The sequence below is a fragment of the Melozone crissalis genome, unplaced genomic scaffold (assembly GCF_028551555.1).
Source record: "Melozone crissalis strain CALT ecotype California unplaced genomic scaffold, PUWL_Pcris_2 ptg000107l_1, whole genome shotgun sequence".
NCBI classification, from domain to species: Eukaryota; Metazoa; Chordata; class Aves; order Passeriformes; family Passerellidae; genus Melozone; species Melozone crissalis.
This window is the reverse complement of record NW_026535884.1, coordinates 756,130-778,334: the sequence shown is the minus strand read 5'-3', so window position 1 is coordinate 778,334 and position 22,205 is coordinate 756,130. Positions and strand designations below refer to the sequence as shown.

At 61.9% G+C, this 22,205-nt stretch overlaps 1 protein-coding gene across 1 annotated transcript in view; it reads left to right on the top strand.

The window, feature by feature from the left end:
• Positions 1 to 22,205, top strand: part of HSPG2 (heparan sulfate proteoglycan 2) — a 42,097-nt gene that overhangs the window by 751 nt on the left and 19,141 nt on the right. Inside the window, exons 3-47 of the mRNA XM_054291845.1 lie at positions 1,023 to 1,106; positions 1,240 to 1,305; positions 1,557 to 1,666; positions 1,768 to 1,826; positions 3,074 to 3,234; positions 3,410 to 3,535; positions 4,420 to 4,665; positions 5,748 to 5,867; positions 5,939 to 6,070; positions 6,806 to 6,950; positions 7,906 to 8,054; positions 8,134 to 8,280; positions 8,356 to 8,519; positions 8,590 to 8,766; positions 9,408 to 9,604; positions 9,681 to 9,828; positions 9,917 to 10,044; positions 10,114 to 10,200; positions 10,300 to 10,358; positions 10,433 to 10,500; positions 11,039 to 11,179; positions 11,987 to 12,163; positions 12,263 to 12,442; positions 12,610 to 12,728; positions 12,809 to 12,920; positions 12,998 to 13,111; positions 13,191 to 13,309; positions 13,387 to 13,473; positions 13,559 to 13,608; positions 13,690 to 13,778; positions 13,855 to 13,995; positions 14,076 to 14,267; positions 15,255 to 15,347; positions 15,441 to 15,521; positions 15,602 to 15,832; positions 16,898 to 17,011; positions 17,102 to 17,229; positions 17,310 to 17,396; positions 18,698 to 18,924; positions 19,003 to 19,113; positions 19,193 to 19,293; positions 20,159 to 20,339; positions 20,824 to 20,883; positions 21,054 to 21,176; positions 21,263 to 21,403. Coding sequence (XP_054147820.1) covers positions 1,023 to 1,106; positions 1,240 to 1,305; positions 1,557 to 1,666; positions 1,768 to 1,826; positions 3,074 to 3,234; positions 3,410 to 3,535; positions 4,420 to 4,665; positions 5,748 to 5,867; positions 5,939 to 6,070; positions 6,806 to 6,950; positions 7,906 to 8,054; positions 8,134 to 8,280; positions 8,356 to 8,519; positions 8,590 to 8,766; positions 9,408 to 9,604; positions 9,681 to 9,828; positions 9,917 to 10,044; positions 10,114 to 10,200; positions 10,300 to 10,358; positions 10,433 to 10,500; positions 11,039 to 11,179; positions 11,987 to 12,163; positions 12,263 to 12,442; positions 12,610 to 12,728; positions 12,809 to 12,920; positions 12,998 to 13,111; positions 13,191 to 13,309; positions 13,387 to 13,473; positions 13,559 to 13,608; positions 13,690 to 13,778; positions 13,855 to 13,995; positions 14,076 to 14,267; positions 15,255 to 15,347; positions 15,441 to 15,521; positions 15,602 to 15,832; positions 16,898 to 17,011; positions 17,102 to 17,229; positions 17,310 to 17,396; positions 18,698 to 18,924; positions 19,003 to 19,113; positions 19,193 to 19,293; positions 20,159 to 20,339; positions 20,824 to 20,883; positions 21,054 to 21,176; positions 21,263 to 21,403 — 5,772 coding nt within the window. The remainder of the gene's footprint in view (positions 1 to 1,022; positions 1,107 to 1,239; positions 1,306 to 1,556; positions 1,667 to 1,767; positions 1,827 to 3,073; positions 3,235 to 3,409; positions 3,536 to 4,419; positions 4,666 to 5,747; positions 5,868 to 5,938; positions 6,071 to 6,805; positions 6,951 to 7,905; positions 8,055 to 8,133; positions 8,281 to 8,355; positions 8,520 to 8,589; positions 8,767 to 9,407; positions 9,605 to 9,680; positions 9,829 to 9,916; positions 10,045 to 10,113; positions 10,201 to 10,299; positions 10,359 to 10,432; positions 10,501 to 11,038; positions 11,180 to 11,986; positions 12,164 to 12,262; positions 12,443 to 12,609; positions 12,729 to 12,808; positions 12,921 to 12,997; positions 13,112 to 13,190; positions 13,310 to 13,386; positions 13,474 to 13,558; positions 13,609 to 13,689; positions 13,779 to 13,854; positions 13,996 to 14,075; positions 14,268 to 15,254; positions 15,348 to 15,440; positions 15,522 to 15,601; positions 15,833 to 16,897; positions 17,012 to 17,101; positions 17,230 to 17,309; positions 17,397 to 18,697; positions 18,925 to 19,002; positions 19,114 to 19,192; positions 19,294 to 20,158; positions 20,340 to 20,823; positions 20,884 to 21,053; positions 21,177 to 21,262; positions 21,404 to 22,205) is intronic.

Sequence of the window (22,205 nt, the reverse complement as noted above, 5' to 3'; positions counted from 1 at the left end):
TTGCACAGTCCCCGCTGAGGATGGCACTGGGACCCCCTGGGTCGGTGCCACCAGGAGTGGGAGTCACCTTGGCTGAATGTCACCGTGGGTGGGTGTGACACACATGGGGGGTGTTACCATCAGCTGGTGCCACCATGGGTGCCACTCACTCGCCTGTCCCCATTTTAGGTGGGAAAGGGACCTGATGGCACCCAGCACTAAGGTGGCACTGGCTGTGTGGGTGCCACCCTGGATGCTGCTTACACTCATTGTGGTTGGTGCCACTTGGACTGGTGGCATCTGGTGATAAGGTGGCACTGGGTGGGTGGATGTCACTGCGAGCGAGTGCCACTCATGCTGCCCCAACAGAGATGCCACCAGAATTTGGTGGCAGACAGTGGCAGGGTGGCACTGAGTGGGTGAGCATCACCGTGGGTGTCACCACGGGTAGAACCACCCTGGGTGCTCCCATGTTGTCCCCAGGGCGGATGGCACTGGTGTCATGTGGCAGTAAAATGTCACCAGGTGGTGGCTACCATGGATGTGTGGATGACCACATGGTCCCCATTGTGGGTGGCACTGGGATCTGGTGGCATCTGGTGGCAGTGGGTGCCACCATGGGTGGGTGGATGTCACCGTGGGTGGGTGGATGTCACCATGGGTAGGTGGGTGCCACCATGGGTGGGTGGATGTCACCGTGGGTGGGTGGATGTCACCATGGGTAGGTGGGTGCCACCATGGGTGGGTGGATGTCACCGTGGGTGGGTGGGTGCCACCATGGGTGGTTGCATGTCACCATGGGTGGATGGGTGTCACCATGGGTGGGTGGGTGCCACCATGGGCGGGTGGGTGTCACCAGGGGTGGAAGGGTGCCACCGTGGGTGGGTGGATGTCACCATGGGTGGGTGGGTGCCACCATGGGTGGGTAGGTGCCACCATGGGCGGGTGGGTGCCACCATGGATGAGTGGGTGTCACCGTGGGTGGGTGCCCACGCATGGGGACCCCACGGGCGGGTGCCACCCTCACGCTGTGCCCGTGGCAGATGGCAGCGGGGAGGATGGCAGCGGTGTCCCCTGGCCACCGAGCGTCAAGGCCCCGCCTCCCAGCAGCGGGCTGGCACCCACCGGTAAGGGGACACTGTGGATGGCATCTGGCCCCGGGCTGGGCCCCACTGCTGGCACCGCTCTCAACCTCTGTCTCCTCTTCATCCTCCTCCTCCTCCTCTTCCTCCTCCTCCTCCTCCTCCTCCCCGGGGGCAGCGCCCGGGCCCCGCCCCGCGCCCGCGGGCATGGTGGTGGCCGAGCCCGAGGACGACCCCCCGATCAGTAAGTGACACTTTTTGGGGACCCCCCTTTTGCTGCACCCTCACTTTTCCTCCTCCTGCGCTTTACTGGGTGGGATCCCAATCCCTGTGGGGATGGGGGAGACCCAGCTGGGGATTACAAGGAACATCTGGATGGGGGGCTCACATCTGGGTGGGGGTCACAGCTGGGCGAGGGGGATTTTTTGGGGGTGCAGGTGTCACCCCCCCAAGTTTTGACACCCCATCCCCAATTTTTGCAACCCCCACCCCCAGTTTATTTCCGGGCTCTGGTGAACTTCACCCGCAGCATCGACTACAGCCCGCGGCTGGAGGACCCTGACTCCGAGGAGTTCCGCGAGATTTCCGAGGCCGTGGTGGACACGGTGGGCGCTGGGGAGGCATTCGGGGGGTGCAGGGGTGGGGGGCACCCGAGGGACCCTTTGGGGGGACCCGAGGGACCATCCTGAATCCTCATTTCCGACAGCTGGAGTCCGAGTATTACAAAGTGCCTGGGGACCAGGTGGTCAGCGTGGTCTTCATCAAGTGAGTGAGGAGGCTTGGGGGGCTTTGAGGGGGCTTGGGGGGCTTTGGGGGAGTCCAGGGGGGTTTAGGGGGTTTGGGAGGTTGGGAAAAGGTGGCGCAGGGGGGCCTGGTGGAGCAAGGCATCATCTGGGGAGATTTTGGGGTGCAATGAAGGAGTTTTGGGGTGTAGAAGGCGCTTTTGGGTGTTTTGGGGATGATGGAGATGTTTGGAGGTGATGGGGCAGATTGGAGGTGAAGGGGATGTTTTGGGGTGTAATGAAGGGCTTTTGGGGTGCAATGAGGGGCTTTTGGGATGCAGTGATGGCTTTTGGGGTGCAATGAGGAGATTTTGGGGTGCAATGAGGAAGTTTTAGGGTGTAGAAGGAGCTTTTGGGTGTTTTGGGGATGATGGAGATGTTTGGAGGTGATGGGGCAGATTGGAGGTGAAGGGGATGTTTTGGGGTGCAATGAGGGTCTTTTGGGGTGCAACGAGGAAGTTTTGGGGTGCAGCAAGGAGCTTTGGGAGTGCAGGGATTTTTTAGGGGTGACTAATGCATTTGGAGGTGATGGGGCAGATTGGAGGTGAAGGGGATGTTTTGGGATGCCATGAGGGGCTTTTGGGGTGCAATGAGGGAGTTTTGGGGTGCAGCAAGGAGCTTTTGGGAGTTCAGGGAGGTTTTGAGGATGATGGAGATTTTTGGGGGTGATGGGCAGGTTGGAGTTGGAGGGGATGTTTTGGGATGCAGTGAGGGCTTTTGGGGTGCAATGAGGAGGTTTTGGGGTGCAATGAGGAGGTTTTGGGGTGCAATGAGGAAGTTTTGGGGTGCAGCAAGGAGCTGTTCGGAGGGCAGGGAGGTTTTGGGGATGATGGAGATGTTTGTAGGTGGTGGGGCAGATTGGAGGCGAAGGAGATGTTTTGGGATGCCGTGAGAGGCTTTTGGGGTGCAATGAGGAGGCTTTGGGGTGCAATGAGGAAGTTTTGGGGTGCTTTTGGGAGAACAGAGAGGTTTTGAGGGTGTTGGGGTGGATTGACAGCGATGGGAATGTTTTGGGGTGCAAAGGGGGGCTCTTGGGTTGCAGTGAGGACATTTCAGGGTGCAGTGAAGAGCTGCTGGGATTTTTTTGGGCTGACTGAAGCATTTAGAGGCGCTGGGGTGCATTGGAGGAGACGAGCAATTCTCGGGGTGCAGTGTGGGTGGTTTGGGGGCTCAGGGCCGGTTTGGGGGTGCAGTGTGGCCGCTCTGGGATGCTGACTCGCTGTCCCCCAGGCAGCTGGACGGGGACGTGTTCGTGGAGCTGGACGTGGGCTCGGAGGGCAACGGGGACGAGGCGCAGCTCGGGGGGGTCCTGCGGGACCTGCTGGCCGGGGGCTCCATCGCCTCCTACCTCACCTCCCCCCTGGGCTTCCAGTTCCGCCGCCTGGGAGCCGGTGAGACTGGGGGGCTCTGGGGGGCTCTGGGGGGTTTTGGGGTGCTCTGGAGCGGTTTGGGGTTGGAAGCCTCAGAGCAGCGCATCCCAACCTGTGTCGCTCTGCTGGCTGAATTATGGGTGGGGGGATGTTTTGGGGTGCCCCCCCCGACCCTGTGCCCCCTCCCTGGCCGCAGTGACCCCCCAGCCCCGCGCCTGCACCGCCGGGGAGTTCTCCTGTGGCAGCGGGGAGTGCGTGGCCCTGGAGTATCGCTGCGACCGCCGGCCCGACTGCCACGACGCCTCTGATGAGGAGGGATGTGGTGAGCAATGGGGCACCCCAGAACCTCCTCTGTCCCCTCCAACCCCCCCTGCCCCCTTTCCCCATCCCATGGGCCTGACACTGCCCCTCTGCACCCCCCTTTCCTGCCTATAACCCTCCTATAGTCTCCTCCTGTACCCCAATTCTCCCTTTAACCCCCCTGCTCCCTATTTTGGCCCTACACCCCCATAAACATTCCCTGAAACCCCTTTTTATCATATACTCCCTTATACTCTACTGCCCCCTCATTTCCCTCCAGCCCTCCTGCACCCCATGAACACTCCCCACACCCCTTTTGCCCTCTATACCCCTCTATGCCACTCTGCACCCCTATTTCTCACTTTAACCCCCTGCACCCCCATTTTATCTCTATGCCCCCATAAACACTCCCCACACCCCTTTTTTCCCCCATATAACCCCTCTGCACCCCATTTTGCCCCTACACCCCACTAAAAGCCCCCCTTGCACCCCTCCCACACCCCTTTTGCCCTCTATACCACTCTGCACCCCCATTTCTCACTTTAATCCCCCCACACCCCCATTTTATCCCTATGTCCCCATAAACACTCCTCACACCCCTTTTTTCCCTTTATAACGCCTCTACAGCCCATTTTTCCCCTACACTCCCCCATAAGCCCCCCTTGCATCCCTCCCACATCCCTTTTGCCCTGTATACCACTCTGCACCCCCATTTCTCACTTTGATCCCCCTGCACCCCATTTTATCCCTATGCCCCCATAAACACTCCTCACAGCCCTTTTTTCCCCATATAACCCCATTTTGCCCCTACAACCCCCCCATAAACCCCCCTCGCACCCCTCTCCTCCAACCCTAAATCCCTCTTCCCCCCTAAATCCCCCCCTGACCCCCTTTTTCCGCCCCCAGAGCCGTCCCCACGGCCGCCGCCCAGCACCGCCCGCCCGGCCACCACCACGCGCCCGCTGAGCACCGCGCCCGTGGGCACCACCCCGGCGTCCCCCCTGCGCCCCTTCACCCCACGGCCCCCCAGACCAGCGCCCGGGGGGTGCCAGGGGGGCGAGGCCGCCTGCAGGGACGGGCGCTGCGTGCCCAGGGACTACCTGTGCGACGGAGAGCGCGACTGCGCCGACGGCTCCGACGAGGACGCCTGCGGTGGGTCTGGGGGTGCACAGGGGATTTGGGGGGCTCTGAATAGCTGGCAGGGCATGGCTTGGGCTGGTTCGCTCAGTGCCAGGCTGGGAAGGGCTGATGGAGTGATGGGAGATGGGGTGGTCAGTGTTGGGTCACCAGATGTGTCCCCAGGGATCCCTGTTGGGCTCAATCCTAGTAAAGTAAAGTAAAGTAAAGTAAAGTAAAGTAAAGTAAAGATCATCTTTATGTATGATCTGGGTGAGGGCATTGAGGTCCACACCAAGCTGGGTGTGAGTGTGGATCTGCTGGAGGCTTGAGGGCCCTGAACAGGCTGGATCCAAGGATGAATCCATTGGTGTGAGGTTTAACAAGTCCATATCCCAGGTCCTGCATTTTGGTCACAACAACCCTGCAGTGTTACAGGCTGGGGACAGCGGCCAGGCAGAAAGGGACCTGGGGGACAGATGGACAGCAGCTGGAAATGAGCCAGCAGTGTGCCCAGGTGGGCAAGAAGGCCAATGGAACCTGGATCAGGAATGGTGTGGCCAGCAGGAGCAGGGCAGGGATTCTTCCCCTGTGATGGGCAGCACCTCCAGTGCTGTGTCCAGTTCTGGGCCCCCCCAATTTAAGGAGGGCGTGGAGGGGCTGGAGCGTGTCCAGAGAAGGGCAACAAGGCTGGAATACAAGTCCTGTGAGGAGCACCTGAGGGAGCTGGTGGGCTCCTGACCCTGGAGAAAAGGAGGTTCAGGGGAGGACCTTATTGCTCTACAACTCCCTGAGAAGAAGGTGCAACCCAGTGGGGATGAGCTCTACTCCCAGAGAAGGAGGAACAGGAGGAGAGGACACAGCCCTGAGGTGTGCAGAGAGGTTTAGGCTGCACATTAGGAAGAAGCTCCACACAGAAAGGGTGGCTGGGCACTGGAAGGGGCTGCCAGGGAGGTGGTGGAGTCACCATCCCTGGAGGTGTTTAAGGAAAGCCCGGATGTGGCACTCAGTGCCACGGTCTGGGTGACAAGGCGGTGTTGGGTCATCAGTGATCTCAAAGGTGTTTTCCACCCTGGGATTTTGGGGTTCTGGGTGCTGACCTGCCCCGTGCCCCCCAGGCACCCCGTCGCCCTGCGAGCCCAATGAGTTCAAGTGTGCCAACGGGCACTGTGCCCTCAAGCTGTGGCGCTGCGACGGCGAGAACGACTGCGGCGACGGCTCCGACGAGAGCGACTGCCGTGAGTGCGGGGGCTCAGGGACACCGTGGGGACACGGGGACATGGCTGACACCATGTGTCACCCCCTGCAGCGACCAAGGCACCCGGTGCAGCGTGTGGACCGGCGGAATTCCGGTGCGTGTCCAGCGGGAGCTGCATCCGAGCCAGCTACCAGTGCGACAGGGAGCCCGACTGCCCCGACCGCAGCGACGAGGTTGGATGTGGTGAGTGACACCAGAGACATGGGGACCACGGCTGGGCTGGGGATGATGTGCCAGGGATGCTGTGGCACCACGACGGGGACACTGTGCCCAAGCTGTGCTCAGGGTACGGGGCTGTGTCTGAGCTGTGCCAGGGACCCTCTGCTGTGACACCAGGCTGGGGACACTGCCTGGGGGCCTCATGCCAGTGCAGAGGGCTGGGGACATTGTGCCATGGTGCCAGGCTGGTGGCACTGTGCTTGGGGACATTGTGCCATGGCACTGGGCTGGGGACTCTGTGCCCGAGCCAGTGCCACAGGACCATACTGGGGACACTGTGGCACTGTGCTGGCTGCCACACTGGGGACCTTGTCCCCAAGCTGGACTGGAGGCAGTGCCAAAGAACCTGTCCCCAGGTGGGTCTGGGGTGGCAGTGACAGTGTCCCCATCTTCCCGTGGTGCCACACAGAGCAGATGGTATCAGTGGGAGTGACAATGACAGGGTGGCAGTGGCAGTGTCCCTGTCCCCGGTGGTGGCAGTGGCGGTGACAATGACTGACTGGGTGGCGGTGGCAGCGTCCCTGTCCCCCGATGGTGGCAGTGGCGGTGACAATGACTGACTGGGTGGCGGTGGCAGTGTCCCTGTCCCCCGATGGTGGCAGTGGCGGTGACAATGACTGACTGGGTGGCGGTGGCAGCGTCCCTGTCCCCCGGTGCTGCCGGTAGCGGCGACAGTGACTGACTGGTTTGTGGTGGCAGTGCCCCCACAGGTGGTGACGCTGCCGCGGGAGTCGGTGAGGGCGGTGCCAGGCCAGACCGTCACCTTCACCTGTGTGGCCACCGGTGTCCCCACCCCCATCGTCACCTGGCGCCTGAACTGGGGACACACCCCCAGCAGCCACAGGTGGGCGGGGCCGGGGGCGGGGCCTAAGGGGTGCCGGTTGCAGATTGGAGGAAGGGGCGTAGCTTGCGATGGGAGGAACTTGTGATTGGCTGCGGTCTGTGATGGGAGGGGCTTCTCTTTGGGGTGGGGTCTGTGGGGGCGGGGTTTGTTTGGGGCTGAGGTGCTGGGGCCAGCCTGGGGGCGGGGCTTATGTGCAGGGCGTGGTCTGAGTGGGCGGGGTTTGGCAAATGAGCGTGGTAATTATGATGTGGGCGGGGCTTTTGAGGTGGGAGGAGTTTGAGATTGGGGCGGGGTCGGGGTGTAATCGTGCGATGGGAACAGGCTCCTGGGCTGTGGCTGGGCTTGGGTGTACTGGGTATGTGGGGCACTGAGTGTACGGGGCACTGGGTGCCAGGTATGCAGGGCACTGGGTGTAATGGGTATGCAGGGCACTGGGCATGTGGGGCACTGGCTGTGCAGGGCACTGGGTGTACTGGGTGTGCGAGGCGCTGGGTGCCAGGTATGCAGGGCACTGGGTGTAATGGGTGTGCAGGGCACTGGGCATGTGGGGCACTGGCTGTGCAGGGCACTGGGTGTACTGGGTGTGTGGGGCACCAGATGTGCCCAGTATCAGGTGATGTGGATGTGCAGGGCACTGGGTGTACTGGGTGTGCAGGGCACTGAGTGTGCCCAGTATCAGGTGGGTGTGCAGGGCACTGGTTGTGCAGGCTATTGGGTGCACTGGGTGTGCAGAGCCCCAGGTGTGCCAGGTGCTGCCTGTGCTGGGCACAGGGTGTGCCTGGTATCAGGTGGTGTGGGTGTGCAGGGCACTGGGTGTCCAGGCTATTGTGTGTACTGGGTGTGCAGAGCCCCAGGTGTGCCAGGTGCTGTGTGTGCTGGGCACGGGGTGTGTGTGGCTCTCGGCTGTGCCGGGCTCCGCTTGTGCCAGGCTCTGGGTACCAAATGTGCCCCACAGGGTGTCGATCGTGAGCGAGGCTGGGCAGGGCACCCTGACAATCCGGGACGTGAAGGAGGCCGATCAAGGCGCCTACACCTGCGAGGCCATCAACACCCTGGGCATGGTGTTTGGCATCCCCGACAGCATCCTCACCGTCACCCGCCCCGGTGAGCCGCCCGTCCCTGCTCCGTGCCACCAACCCCACCGTGGCACTGTCACCATCACCCGCTGTCTCATCTCCCGCAGGGCCGTGTCCCGAGGGCCACTTCCAGGTGACAGGGACATCCCGCTGCCTGCCCTGCTTCTGCTTCGGTGTCACCACCTCCTGCCGTGCCACCACCCGGCACCGCCACCGCCTCCACCTGCGCTTCAACCGCCCCGACGACTTCAAGGGTGAGCTGTGGGGACAGGGGACAGGGGCTGGACAAGGACAAGGGACACAGCAGGGGCTGAGCGTTTTCCTTGCAGGTGTCAACGTGACGGTGCCAGCAGCTCCATCAGCACCGGTGCTCTCGGCCACCCAGCTCCACGTGGATGTGGGCACTGAGGAATTCCAGCTCCTGGACTTGTCCCGCCGCTTCCTGGCACTGGACGCCTTCTGGGCACTGCCAGAGCCCTTCCTTGGGGACAAGGTGATGCCGGGGCAGGGGCAGGGCTGGGCACACCGGTGGCACGGCCGCTGACAGCCCGCTGTGCTGGCAGGTGGACGCCTACGGGGGAGCGCTCAGCTATGGGGTGCGGTACCGGCTGGGCCGGGGGCCCCCCGAGCCCACCGCCCACCCCGACGTGCTGCTGCGGGGCCACGGGCGGCAGCTGCGGGCACGGGCTGGGGACACCCAGCCTGACGTCCTCAACCGGCGGCACGTGCCCCTCACCGAGGTGCGTGTGACCAGGGGTGGTGGTGGTGGTGGGGAGGTGGTGTGGGTGGTGATGGGTGGGTGATGATGATGGTGGTGGTGATGGGTGGGTGATGCTGGGGATGGGTGGGTGATGACGGTGGTGGTGGATGAGTGGTGCTGGGGATGGATGAGTGATGCTGGGGTTGGGTGGGTGATGCCAGTGGTGATGGGTGGGTGGTGCTGGAGGATGGGTGGATGATGATGCTGGGGATGGGTGGTGATGATGAGGATGAGTGGGTGATGATGATGGTGGTGATGGATGAACAATGGTGATGGTGGGGATGCAGGTAGGGGGTGGGTGACACTGGTTATACTGGTGGGTGGCTGAATCCAGGCATGGGAAGGAGATACTGATGAAGCGTGGGTGGTACTGGTGGCAAGTGGGTGATGCTGGTGGTGGTGATGGTGGTGATGAAGATAAAGGGTGGGTGGTGCTGGTTATACTGGTGGGTGGGTGAATCCAGGGAAGGAGATACTGATGAAGGGTGGGTGATGCTGGTGGCGAGTGGGTGATGCTGGTAGCAGTGATGTTGATGATGGGCACTGATGCCGGTGGTGGCAGGTGGGTGATGCCAGCATTACCATCACCCTGCTGTGACACTGCTGTCACCGTCCTGTCAGGATCACTGGGAGGACGAGCAGGGTGCCCCTGTGAGCCGGGAGCTGCTGCTGCTGGTGCTGCAGGGGCTGGAGGGCATCTTCATCCGGGCGGTGTATGACGGGCGCATGGCCAGCGTGGGGCTCAGCGACGTGGCCATGGACATCACCAGCACTGCAGACACCAGCCTGGGGCCGGCTGGGGATGTTGAGGAGTGCAGGTGAGCACTGGCAGCACGGTCAGGGGCTCGGTGCCACTGCTGCTGTGATGCCACTGTCACACTGCTCTGTCCCCAGGTGCCCCGTGGGCTACACGGGGCTGTCGTGCCAGCGCTGTGCCCCCCGTTTTGAGCGGGTGACGAGGGGACCCTACCTGGGGACCTGCTCTGGCTGTGGCTGCCACGGCCACTCCAGCACCTGTGACCCCGTGTTTGGGCACTGCTTGGTAAGGAGTGAGGGGTTGACGAGGTGACAAGGGGACAGGGACACAGCACAGGATCACCACTCCCCTGTGACATGTGTCCCCCTCCCAGAACTGCCAGCACAACACGGAGGGTCCCCAGTGTGAGAAGTGCAAACCCGGCTTCTTCGGCGATGCCACCAAGGGCACAGCCACCGCTTGTCACCCTTGTCCCTGTCCCTACACGGAGCCATCTCGCAGGTGGGTGCTGACCCCAGGGACCTGCCCCTGATGTCCCCGCCCTGGTGTCACCGTCATTGTCACCCACAGGTTCTCGGAGTCCTGCTTTTTGGACACAGATGGCCAGGCCACCTGCGACGCCTGTGCCCCTGGATACGCTGGTCGCCGTTGTGAGAGGTGGGTGGGGGGTCCCTCCCCATGACCCCCCCACCTGACACCCCCACCCATCACCCACCATCACCCATCATCACCCACCTATCCCCTGCCCATCCACAGGTGCGCCCCAGGCTACGAGGGAGACCCCATCCAGCCAGGTGGCAAGTGCACCCCGATCGGTGAGTGGAGGGTGCTGGTTGGGGGGTCCCTGCACCCTTGGGTGCCCCCCACCCTCACCCTCGCTTGCCTGCAGGCCAGGAGCTCGTCAAGTGTGATGCCCGTGGGGGCCAGGATGAGGCAGGTGGCACTTGTCGCTGCAAGGTGAGGGCAGAGGGCTGGGGGACAGTGGGGCAACATTGGTGGGGACAGTGAGTTGGCAACCCCCACTGCACCAGTCTGGTCCCAGGTACCCGGTCCCTGCCTTAGCACCCATCTTAACTCTACCCCATGGTACCAAGATCCCCTGAGGCAACCAGTCCCACCCCCATAGCACCCAGTTCAATGCCTGGGGTGCCCAGTCCATTCCATCCAGCACCAATCCCATTCCCTGCCCCATGGCACCCAGCTCAACCCCCCAGCAGGACCCTCTCCAATCCCCCATAACACCCAGTCTTATCCCTGGGGCACCCAGTCCAATGCCCCAGCACCAATGACAACCCCCCCATGGCACCCAGTCCATCCCCCATGTGACCCACTCCAATCCCCCACAACACCCAGTGTGACCCCCCCATGGCACCCAGTCCGGTCCCTGGGGTACCCCGTCCCACCAGCCCCCCCAATCCATCCCACCCCCTGCCATGCCATGTTGTGCCAGTCCCACCCATTTCCCTGCTCACCCATGCCCACCCTGTGCCCCCAGCCCAACGTCCGTGGCCGGCTCTGTGACTCGTGTGCTGCTGGCACCTTCCACCTGAGCGCTGCCAACCCCGCGGGCTGCCTGCCCTGCTTCTGCATGGGGCTGTCCCGCTCCTGCGCCAGCTCCGCCTGGCACCGCCACCAGGTACCCACGGCACAGGCCGGGACAGGCTGGGCCATCCTGGGCCATGGCCTGCCACGTCTTGTCATTGTCTTGATGTGTCATTCCATGCCATGGCATGTCTTGTCATTATCTTGATGTTCCGTGCCATGCCATCCTATGCCTTGTCATTGTCGTGACACATCATTCCATGTATGCCATGCCTTGTCATTGTCTTGATATGCCATGCCATGCCATGCCTTGCCATTGTCTCTACATGCCATTCCATGGCATGGCGTGTCTCGTCATTGTCTTGGTGTTCCATGCCATGCCATCCCATGCCTTGTCATTGTCTTGATGTGCCATTCCATGGCCTGCCATGTCTTGTCATTGTCTTGATGTGCCATTCCATGGCATGGCGTGTCTTGTCATTGCCTTGATGTGCCATTTCATGTATGCCATGTCTTTTCATTGTCTTGATGTTCCATGCCATGCCATGTCTTGTCATTTTCTTGATGTGCCATTCCATGCCATGGCATGGCATGTCTTGTCATTGTCTTGCTGTGCCATTCCATGGCGTGCCATTCCATGGCTTGCCATGCCATGTCATTGTCTTGACGTTCCATGCCATATCATGCCATGCCATGCCTTGTCATTGTCTTGATGTACTGTGCCATAGTAGTGCCATGCCGTGCCATGCCGTGCCGTGCCATGCCATGCCATAGTAGTGCCATGCCATGTTGTGCCATGTCTTGCCATGTCTTGCTGTGTTGTGCAGTGACGTGCCATTATTCGTTGTGCCATGCCATGTGGTGCCATGTCATGCCATGCCCACCACAATCCCTCTGCCAGGTGCTGCTCAGCTCTGAGGACTCGTCCCCGCTGCCCCTGGCCAACCTGTCAGGGTCACGGCTGGCGGGGGCAGTGCCACACTTCGTGTCCCCGCGGGAGCTGCGCTTCAACGCCTTCCGAGAGCTGCCACGGGGCCCTCACTACTGGGTGCTGCCCGCACCCTTCACCGGGGACAAGGTAACACAGCCGCTCTGGGGACACCTCTGTGCCTCTCCGTGTCCCCACCATGCAGTTCAGGGAGCGGGTGGCCCCGAGCCATGCTGAGTGTCCCCACAGGTGACAGCGTACGGCGGGGAGCTGCGCTACACGGTGACACACCGGGCCCCAGCTGGCGCTCCCCTGCCCTCTCGGCACCCTGATGTGCTGCTCCAGGGCAATGGCATCCTCCTGGAGCACTTCTCCAGTGCTACCCCCCCGGCCGGTGTCCCCACCACTGTCACTGTGCCCATCCGTGAGGTGAGAGGGTCCCTGTGTGACACCCAGAGAGGAGTCATGGAGGGGTGCTGGGGATGGGTGGTCTGGGGGCCCCAGGGTCAGACTGGCTGCCATGGGGAGGTCACCCTGGATGCCCCAGGGTGCAGTGGGGGATGGCAGCCCCCATGTCACCCTGGTGTGTGGCACAGGCCGCCTGGCGCCGCGCAGATGGGCACGATGCCACCCGCGAGCACCTCCTGATGGCCCTGGCCGACGTGGACCTGTTCATGATCCGGGCATCCTACTCAGAGCAGCAAGAGGAGAGCAGGTGAGCTCCTGGTGGGGACAGGAGGGGACACAGCAGGGTGGCAGGGCAGTGCTGACAGGACATCCCCTCTGTCCCCACAGACTGGCCGATGTCACCCTGGACGTGGCAGTGCCACACGCCACCGGCCGCCCGCCCGCGCTGGAGGTGGAGGATTGCGCCTGCCCCCCTGGGTACCGCGGGGCCTCGTGCCAGGTGAGACCCTCGGGTCCCCTCACTGCCACCGCGGGGATGCTGAGCCGTGTCCCACCCCCTGCCACTGTCCCCTCTAGGACTGTGACACCGGCTACACCCGCAGCAGCGCCGGGCTCTACCTGGGCACCTGTGAGCCGTGCCAGTGCCACGGCCATGCCAGCGAGTGCCACCCTGACACCGGCGTCTGCCAGGTCAGCTGGGGGCACACAGGGGACTCCCAGGGGACCCCCATGGCAGGGATACCGATGACATCACCCCCTTTCTTTGCAGGGCTGCCGGGACCACACGGAGGGTCCCCAGTGTGACAAGTGCCAGCCTGGCTACTACGGTGATGCCACCCGCGGTGACTGCCAGCCCTGTCCTTGCTATGGACCCCACGGGGACACCCAGTAGGTGCCATTCCCTGGTCTGTCCCATCCCGGAGGACACTGCCTGGGTGTCACCTGTCCCTTTGTCCCCTCCACAGGGTGACAAAGATCTGCTTTGAGGACACGGACGGGCAGCCCACGTGCAGTGCCTGTGCCCCAGGGCACAGCGGGCGCCTCTGCGAGAGGTGACAGGGACACTGGGCTGGGGCAGGGGGTGTTTTTGGGGTGACTGCTCCTCTCACTGCCTCATTTGGGTTTGTCCCCCCATAGGTGCTTGCCTGGGTACATGGGGGACCCGCTGCGGGGAGAGCCGTGCCGAGGTGAGTGCACAGGGCAGGACAAAGTGGTGGCACTGTGGTGGCACCAAGGGGGGTTGTGGCTGACTGTGTGTCACCCCTCAGTGCCAGGTGTCCCTGGTGCGCAATGCCAGTGTGACCCACGAGGCAGCACCGGCGAGGGCTGCGACGCCAACGGGCAGTGTCACTGCAAGGTGAGCCTTGTGCGTGTGTCCCCAACCCCGGGAAGGGTGACAGGGCAATGTCACCGCTCTGTCTTCCCCCCCCCAGGCCAACGTGGAAGGTCCCCAGTGTGCCACGTGCCGTCCCCACCACTTCCACCTGAGCGGGGATGAGCCAGCTGGGTGCCTGCCCTGCTTCTGCATGGGCATCGTTCAGCACTGCACCAGCACTGCCTACGCCCGCGGCACCGTGAGTGAACCCTCCTGTCCCCACATGTCCCCAGGGTGCCCCCACCTGTCCCACACCCCTCTCACCCCTCGATCCCGCAGATCCAGACGTCCTTTGCCCCGGGGGACGCGCAGGGGTTCGCCCTGGTGAACCGCCAGCGCAGCACCCGCGTGGACAGCGGCTTTGGGGTGCAGCCGGGGCACCCCCAGCCCCACCTGAGCTACGAGCGCTTCGGGGAGCTGCCTCCTGACTCCTACTACTGGCAGCTGCCACCTCCCTACCAGGGGGACAAGGTAACAGGGTGACCCTGGGAGGACAGGGGTGCCCATGGGAGCCATGGGAATGCCCCACCAGGGGCTGCACCCCATCCCCATGGGCACCCCAGGCACTGTCGGGGGGAAGGTTGGGCATAGCCTCTTTGTCTCTGCCCTTTTCCTTTTTCTTATTCCTTTCCCTTCCCTTTTCCCTATTTTCACCTTGTCTTTTTCCCCTTTGCCCCTTCTCTTTTCCCTTTTCCCCTTTTCTCATAATTTTTGCCTTTTTCATCCCTACCCTGTGCCATCCCCTGTCCCCATCATCGTCCCCATTCTTTTCTTCCTCCTCTTTCCCCATCCCCTCCCCTCCCCTCCCCTCCCCTCCCCTCCCCTCCCCATCCTCTTCCCTTCCTCAACCCTATCCTCTTTCTTTCCCCTTTCCCTTTTCCCCTTCCAATTTCCCCTATCTCTTTTCCCTCTCCTCTTCCTCATCCCTATTTCATCTCATCACCTTCCCCATCCCCATCCCTGTCCCCATCATGCTCGTTCTCTTCCCTTTGCCCATCCCATCCCATCCCGTCCCATTCCATCCCATCCCATCCCATTCTCTTCCCTTTGCCCATCCCATCCCATAATCCCATCCCATAATCCCACCCCATTATCCCATCCCATTATCCCATCCCATCCCATTCTCTTCCCTTTGCCCATCCCATCCCATAATCCCACCCCATTATCCCATCCCATAATCCCACCCCATTATCCCATCCCATAATCCCATAATCCCATCCCATTTTCCCATCCCATTTTCCCATTATCCCATCCCATTTTCCCATCCTATCTTGTCCCATCCCATCCCATAATCCCACCCCATTATCCCATCCCATCCCATCCCATCCTACCCCATAATCCCATCCCATTTTCCCATCTCATTTTCCCATCCCATCCCATTATCCCATCCCATAATCCCGTAATCCCACTATCCCATAATCCCACTATCCCGTTATCCCATTATCCCGGTGTTCCCAGGTGGGCTCCTACGGCGGTCGGCTGCGCTACACCCTGAGCTTCACCCCGGGGGGACAGGGAGCGCCCCTGCCCGACGCCGACGTGCAGATCACAGTAAGGGGGTGCTGGCTGTGGGGGCACAGGGACACACTGGGTGACACCAGGACCCCCTGACCCCCTTGTCCCCATTGTCCCCCTTGTCCACAGGGCAATGACATCACGCTGGTGGCCTACCAGCCTGACCTGTCCCCGCGGACCCCCCAGGCCTTCGAGATCATTTTTCGGGAGGTAGGAGGTGCTGGGCAGCCTTTGTCCCCAATGTCCCCCTTTGCCACAGCGTGTCCCCTGCTCACCCCCCGTTCCTGCAGCAATACTGGCAGCGGCCAGACGGGCAGCCGGCGACACGGGAGCACCTGCTGATGGCACTGGCTGACCTGGATGAGATCCTGATCCGAGCCACCTACTCCACGAGCACAGCCGCGGCCGCCATCGCCAACGTGGCCATGGACACGGCCGTGCCCCCCCAGCCCGGCCTGCCCCCCGCCCCCGAGGTGGAGGAGTGTCGCTGTCCCCCCGGGTACCACGGGCTGTCCTGCCAGGTGAGCCCAGCCCAGCCCTCCCAGTGTCACCCCGACACCCCCATCACCTCCCTGCCCTCCTCCCCAGTGTCACCCCGACACCCCCATCACCTCCCTGCCCTCCTCCCCAGTGTCACCCCGACGCCCCCATCACCTCCCTGCCCTCCTCCCCAGTGTCACCCCGACGCCCCCATCACCTCCCTGCCCTCCTCCCCAGTGTCACCCCGACGCCCCCGTCACCTCCCTGCCCTCCTCCCCAGTGTCACCCCGACGCCCCCGTCACCTCCCTGCCCTCCTCCCCACTATCTCCTCATCATCCCCCAGCAGCCCAGGGTGACCTTCCATCACCACCATCACTCCTTTCATCACTGTCCCCATCATCAACCCCAGCATTCCCCGATCGTGGCCGGTATCACCCTCCATCCCCCCATCCCTCCATCATCCCCCATCATCACACCCCATCATCATCCCTCCACCCTCTCATCCGCTATCAAACCCATCATCACCCTGCCAGCCTCACTCCTGTGAGCCCTCCATTCTCCCCACAGTATCACCCCCTCATCACTTTCCATCACCCTCCATCATCCCTCCATCATTGCATCATCATCATCACCAGCAGTCCCATCATTGCCCATCAGCCCCCAGCATCCCCCCAGCACCCCCATATCACTCCCCCATCACCCCCCATATCACACCACATCATCACCCCCCATGACCCCACATCATCCCCAGCATCACCCCTACATACTCCCACCCAGCACCACCCCCAGCACCCTCCATCAACCCCCCCACCCAGCCAACCCATCATCATCCATCTGCCCCCAGACCCCCCATCACCTCAGTATCCCCCCCATCACCCCTCAATAAGCAGGAGGATTTATCCCATCATTCTCCATCATCCCATCAGCCTCCCCCCATCATCACCATCACTCCCCCACCCTCCCCCCAGCATTGCTGCCATCACCCCCATCACGCTTCATCACCCCCAGCACCCCCACCATCACCCATCTGTCCCCCAAGCCCCCTCCCAGCCCTGCCCAGCCCCGTGCCCAGGCTGTGGGGATGCCAGCTCTGTCCCTCCTGCAGGACTGTGCCCCCGGGTACACGCGCACGGGCGGGGGGCTCTACCTGGGCCACTGCGAGCTGTGCGAGTGCAACGGCCACTCCGAGAGCTGCCACCCCGAGAGCGGCGCCTGCTCCGTAAGCCCCCACGTCCCCAAACCTCCCGGGGGGAGCTGTGATGTTGGCCCAGCCCTGACACCCCCGATCTGTGCCCCCACTGTCCCCCAGGGATGCTTGCACAACACGGCAGGGGACTTCTGTGACCAGTGCGCCCCCGGCTTCTACGGAGACGCCACCGCCGGGACCCCCGAGGACTGCCAGCCCTGCGCCTGTCCCCTGCCGTACCCCGAGAACCAGTGGGTGCCTGCTCTGGGCTGGGGGAGCTGGGCTGGGTGCCAGGGAAGGGATGTGCCCTCACCTTGCTCTGTCCCCACAGGTTTTCCAGGACCTGTGAGAGCCTGGGAGGCGGCGGGTACCGCTGCACCGCCTGCGAGCCAGGCTACACCGGGCAGTACTGCGAGCGGTGAGGCTGCTGGCACCCCAAAACCTGCCCCAAAAACCCACGCTGTGGGATCACCCCCAAACCCCATCCCAATATATCCATTGCCAGAACCAACCCCAATATACCCCTCCAAAAACCATCCCATGGGATCACCCCCAAACCCCATCCCAATATACCCCTCACCAACCCAATACACCCCCCCAAAAACTCACTCCATGGGCTCATCCCCATATACCCACCCCCAAACCTCATCCCAATATACCCCTCGCCAGAACTGACCCCAATATACCCCTCCAAAAACCTACTCCATGGGTTCACCCCCATATACCCACCCCAAAACCCCACCCTGATTGAGTCACCCATATATACCTATCCCCAAAGCCCACCTCCATTGCCCCACCTTCACATACCCTGATGGGCTCAATCCCATTTATCCACCCACATGTTCCCACCTCAATATACTCCTAATGTACCCACCCAATGTGCTCACCCCAAAACATGCATCCTAAAGAGCATCTGTGTACTCACCCCAGCATATGCACCCCAGTATGCTCACCCCAATTTATGCACCCCAGTATACTCACCCTGATAGCCTTCCCCTTACAGACCCACCCCAAAGTGCTCCCCAATATACCCACCCTAATACACCCATCCCAATGTTCTCCTGCTTCACCCTCCTGATGTACTCACCCTTATGAGCTCATTCCAGATTTTTGCCTGACATAAGCACCCCAATACACAGCGCACCTACCCTGATGGCCTCACCCCAGTGGAGATACCCCAAAGTGCCCACCCTTATACTCACCTTGATGCACCACCACCCTGATATACCCATCTTGATGTGCTCACCATGTGCTCACCATGATGTGCTCACCCAAAATGCTCATCCCCATACACACCCCAAAGCACCCACCCCACCTTGATGGCCTCACCCCAGTGGAGATATCCCATAGTGCCCACCCTTATACCTGCCTTGCCACAGTCACCACCCCGCTATACTCATCCTGATGTGCCCACCATGATATGCTCACCCCAATATACCCACCCAAAATGCTCACCCCAATATACCCACCCAAAATGCCCATCCCCATACACATCCCAAAGCACCCACCCCAGCCCACCCACCCCACATTGATGGCCTCACCCCAGTGGAGATACCCCAAAGTGCCCACCCTTATACCTGCTATACTCATCCTGATGTACTCACCATGATGTGCTCACCCCAATAAACCCACCCTGTATACCCCAAAATGCCCGTCCCCATACACACCCCAAAGCACCCACCCCACCAGGCTCCCTCAAACCCTTATTGTTGCCTGCAGCTGCGCCCCCGGTTACACGGGTGACCCCACGGTGCGGGGCCAGGGCTGTGTCCCCGCGGGGCCGCCCCCAGCGCTGGCCGTGCACGTTCACCCCCAGCGCACGGCGGTGCCGCAGGGCAGCGCTGTCACCCTGCGCTGCCACGCCGCCGGGGACCCGCCGCTCTACTACCACTGGGTGCGAGAGGACGGGCGGCCCCTGCCCGAGGGCGCACAGAGCCGCCACCAAGGTACTGGGTGGCTCCGGGGGTGGGGGGACATCGGGGTGTCCCCAAGGTGTGGGGTGTCACCTGTCTGTCCCCCTCCAGGTGAGGAGCTGCACTTCCCCAGCATCCAGCCCTCTGAAGCTGGCGTCTACGTCTGCTCCTGCCGCAACCTCCGGCACAGCAACACCAGCCGTGCCGAGGTCATTGTCACAGGTAGGTCGTTGTCACCGAGAGGGGGGGACATGCACGGAGGGGAGGCAGGAGCGGGGCTCACCTCTCTGTGTGGGCGCAGAGACCCCCGACAAGCCCATCACCGTCACCGTGGAGGAGAAGCGGGTGCAGCGGGTGCAGCCTGGCGCCGATGTCACCTTCGTCTGCACCGCCAAGAGCAAGGTGAGGGGAAGGGGGCACAGCATGGCAGGGGGGCTGCAGGGCACCCCTGGGTGTGTGCAGGGACATTCAGGGTGTGGAGACACCCCTGGGTGCCCACCTGGTCCTACAGAGCAAAGGGACACCCAAGAATGTACTCATGGTGGGTGTACATCCAGAGCACAGGAACGGCTGTGCCCATATGGGCCCCCCAAGCCCTCTTGGGTCCTTATGTAGCTCCATGGGACATCCTCTTCCCTTTGCCCATCCCATCCCATTATCCCATCCCATTCCATTCCATCCCATCCCATCCCATCCTCTTTCCTTTGCTTATCTCATCCCATTATCCCATCCAGGGATCCAGAGCACAGGAACCGCTGTGCCCGTATGGGCTCCCCAAGCCCTCTTGGGTCCTTATGTAGCTCCATGGGACATCCTCTTCCCTTTGCCCATCCCATCCCATTATCCCATCCCATCCCATCCTCTTCCCTTTGCCCATCCCATCCCATTATCCCATCCACGGATCCAGTGCACAGGAACTGCTGTGCCCATATGGGCCCCCCAAGCTCTCTTTGGTCCTTATGTAGCTCCATGGGACATCCTCTTCCCTTTGCCCATCCCATCCCCTTCCCCATCCCATTATCCCATCCCATTCCATCCCATCCCATCCTCTTCCCTTTGCCTATATCATCCCATTATCCCATCCCATTATCCCATCCCATTATCCCATCCCATCCCATTCCATCCCATCCCATCCCATCCCATCCTCTTCCCTTTGCCCATCCCATCCCATTATCCCATCCCTGGTGCCACTTGTCCCACAGCTGGACATGTGCCCTGCCATGTGCCCATCACAGCAGCTTCAGACCTCCCCATCTTTGCCCCCCAGTCTCCTGCCTACACCCTGGTGTGGACACGGCAGAACCACGGCACGCTGCCGGCGGGCGCCGTGGACTTCAACGGGATCCTGACGCTGCGCAACGTGCGGCCCCAGGACGCCGGGGTCTACGTCTGCACCGGCTCCAACATGCTGGACATGGACCAGGGCACGGCCACGCTCTACGTGCAGGGTGAGCCCCCACACTGTGCCTCACCCCGTGCCCATGGGGTGGTGGGCAGCACCAGGGTGATGGGCGCACACAGTGCCAGGGCAAGGTGTGGTGGTCGCACTTGGCCCCCACGTGCTGGGTTTGATGGGCACACTTGCTGTTTGAAGGCTGATGCCCAGATGCCAGGGTGATGTACACATTCAATGCCTGGATACCAGGCTGATGGGTTTGCTTGGTGCCCAGTCCTTCAGGTGATGGGCACACTCACCACCCTGGCTCTGTGGTGATGGTACCCAGATGCTGGGGTGATGGGGACATTGAATGCCCAGACACTGGAGTGGTGGGCACACTTGGCACCCAGACACTGGGGCAATGGGCAGGTTTGGTACCTAGATGCCAAGGTGATGGGTAGGTTTGGTGCCTGCACGCCAGGATGGTGGGCAGGTTTGGTGCCTGGACTCCAGGGTGATGGTCACACTCCCCTGAGACCCACTCCCTCCTGCAGCTGCCTCAAAGACTCAGATGTTCTATGGACCCGTTGAGTTCATGGAGGGGCACAGACCGGGTAAGTCACCAGGGGACAGTTCCTGGGGGTCCGCATGCTCCCCCACCCACTGCATGCCAGGGCTCCACCTGCACCCTGCTGCTGGCTGTGCCACGCCGCCCTGCTTCCCACCGCCTGGGGACAGCACTGGGGGGCCTGGCCAGCCCTAAGCCCCCCCGGTCTCACCGCAGCTGGCACCGCCAGCGCTCCCACCGCCACCGTGGAGCCGGCCCAGCTGAGCGTGGCACCGGGGCAGCCGGCCGAGTTCCGCTGTGTGGGCACCGGCAGCCCCCAACCCAGCCTTGAGTGGCTCGGTAGGTGCCCGCTGGGGACGGGGGGACACCGGGAGCGGGTAGGGAGATGCAGTGATCAGGGGTGATGGCAGGCCGTGTCCCTGCAGGTGCGCTGCCACCACAGGCCGTGGTTCAGGGCGGGACGCTGCGGTTCCCCGCGGTGGAACCCGCCAATGCCGGGCAGTACGAGTGCCGGGCACGGAGCAGCGCCGGGCAGCACACGGCACGAGCCTTCCTCCACGTGCAAGGTGAGCGGCATCACCATCGTCCCTTTTATCCCCATTATCTTCATCATCAGTCACCCCACTGTCCCCATCATCCCCGTCATCTCTGTCATCCTTGTCACCCCATTGTCTCCATCACCGCCATCCCCATCACTTCCATCATCTCCATTACCCCAATCATTCCCATCACTGCTGTCCTATACATCACCCCTGTTGTCCCCATTGGCCCTGTCACCCCTCTTGCTTCCATCATCACCCACCATCTGTATCATCCCCATCATCCCCATTGTCCATCTACATTGTCTCCATGGCGTGCGTCATTCCTGTCAACCTCATCATCCCCATAACCCTCATCTCCCATTGTCCATCCCCACCATCCCATCATCTCATCACCCCATCATGACCACCATTGTCTCTGTCACCTCCCATTCACACCCTTCATTGTCCCCACCATCCCTGTCACTCTCATTGTCCCCACTGTTCTCTTGTTCCCCTTCATCCCCCATTGTCCCCTCATCTCCATCATCCCCCATCATCCCTCATCATTCCATTGTTCCCATCACCCTTATCATCTTCATCATGTTCATCATCTCCATCATATCTGTCCACCCCATTGTCCCCATTGCACTCAACACCCCCATCACTCTCATAGTCTCTGTCATCCCCATCATTCCATTGTTCCCACCGCCCTTATTATCTCCACCATCTCCATCACTCTCATTGTCCCCCATCACCTCCATCATCCCCCGGTGCCCTTCACCCTCACCGTCTGCATCACTCATGTCACCCCCATTGTCCCCATCCCGCCACTGCCCCCAGCACCTCC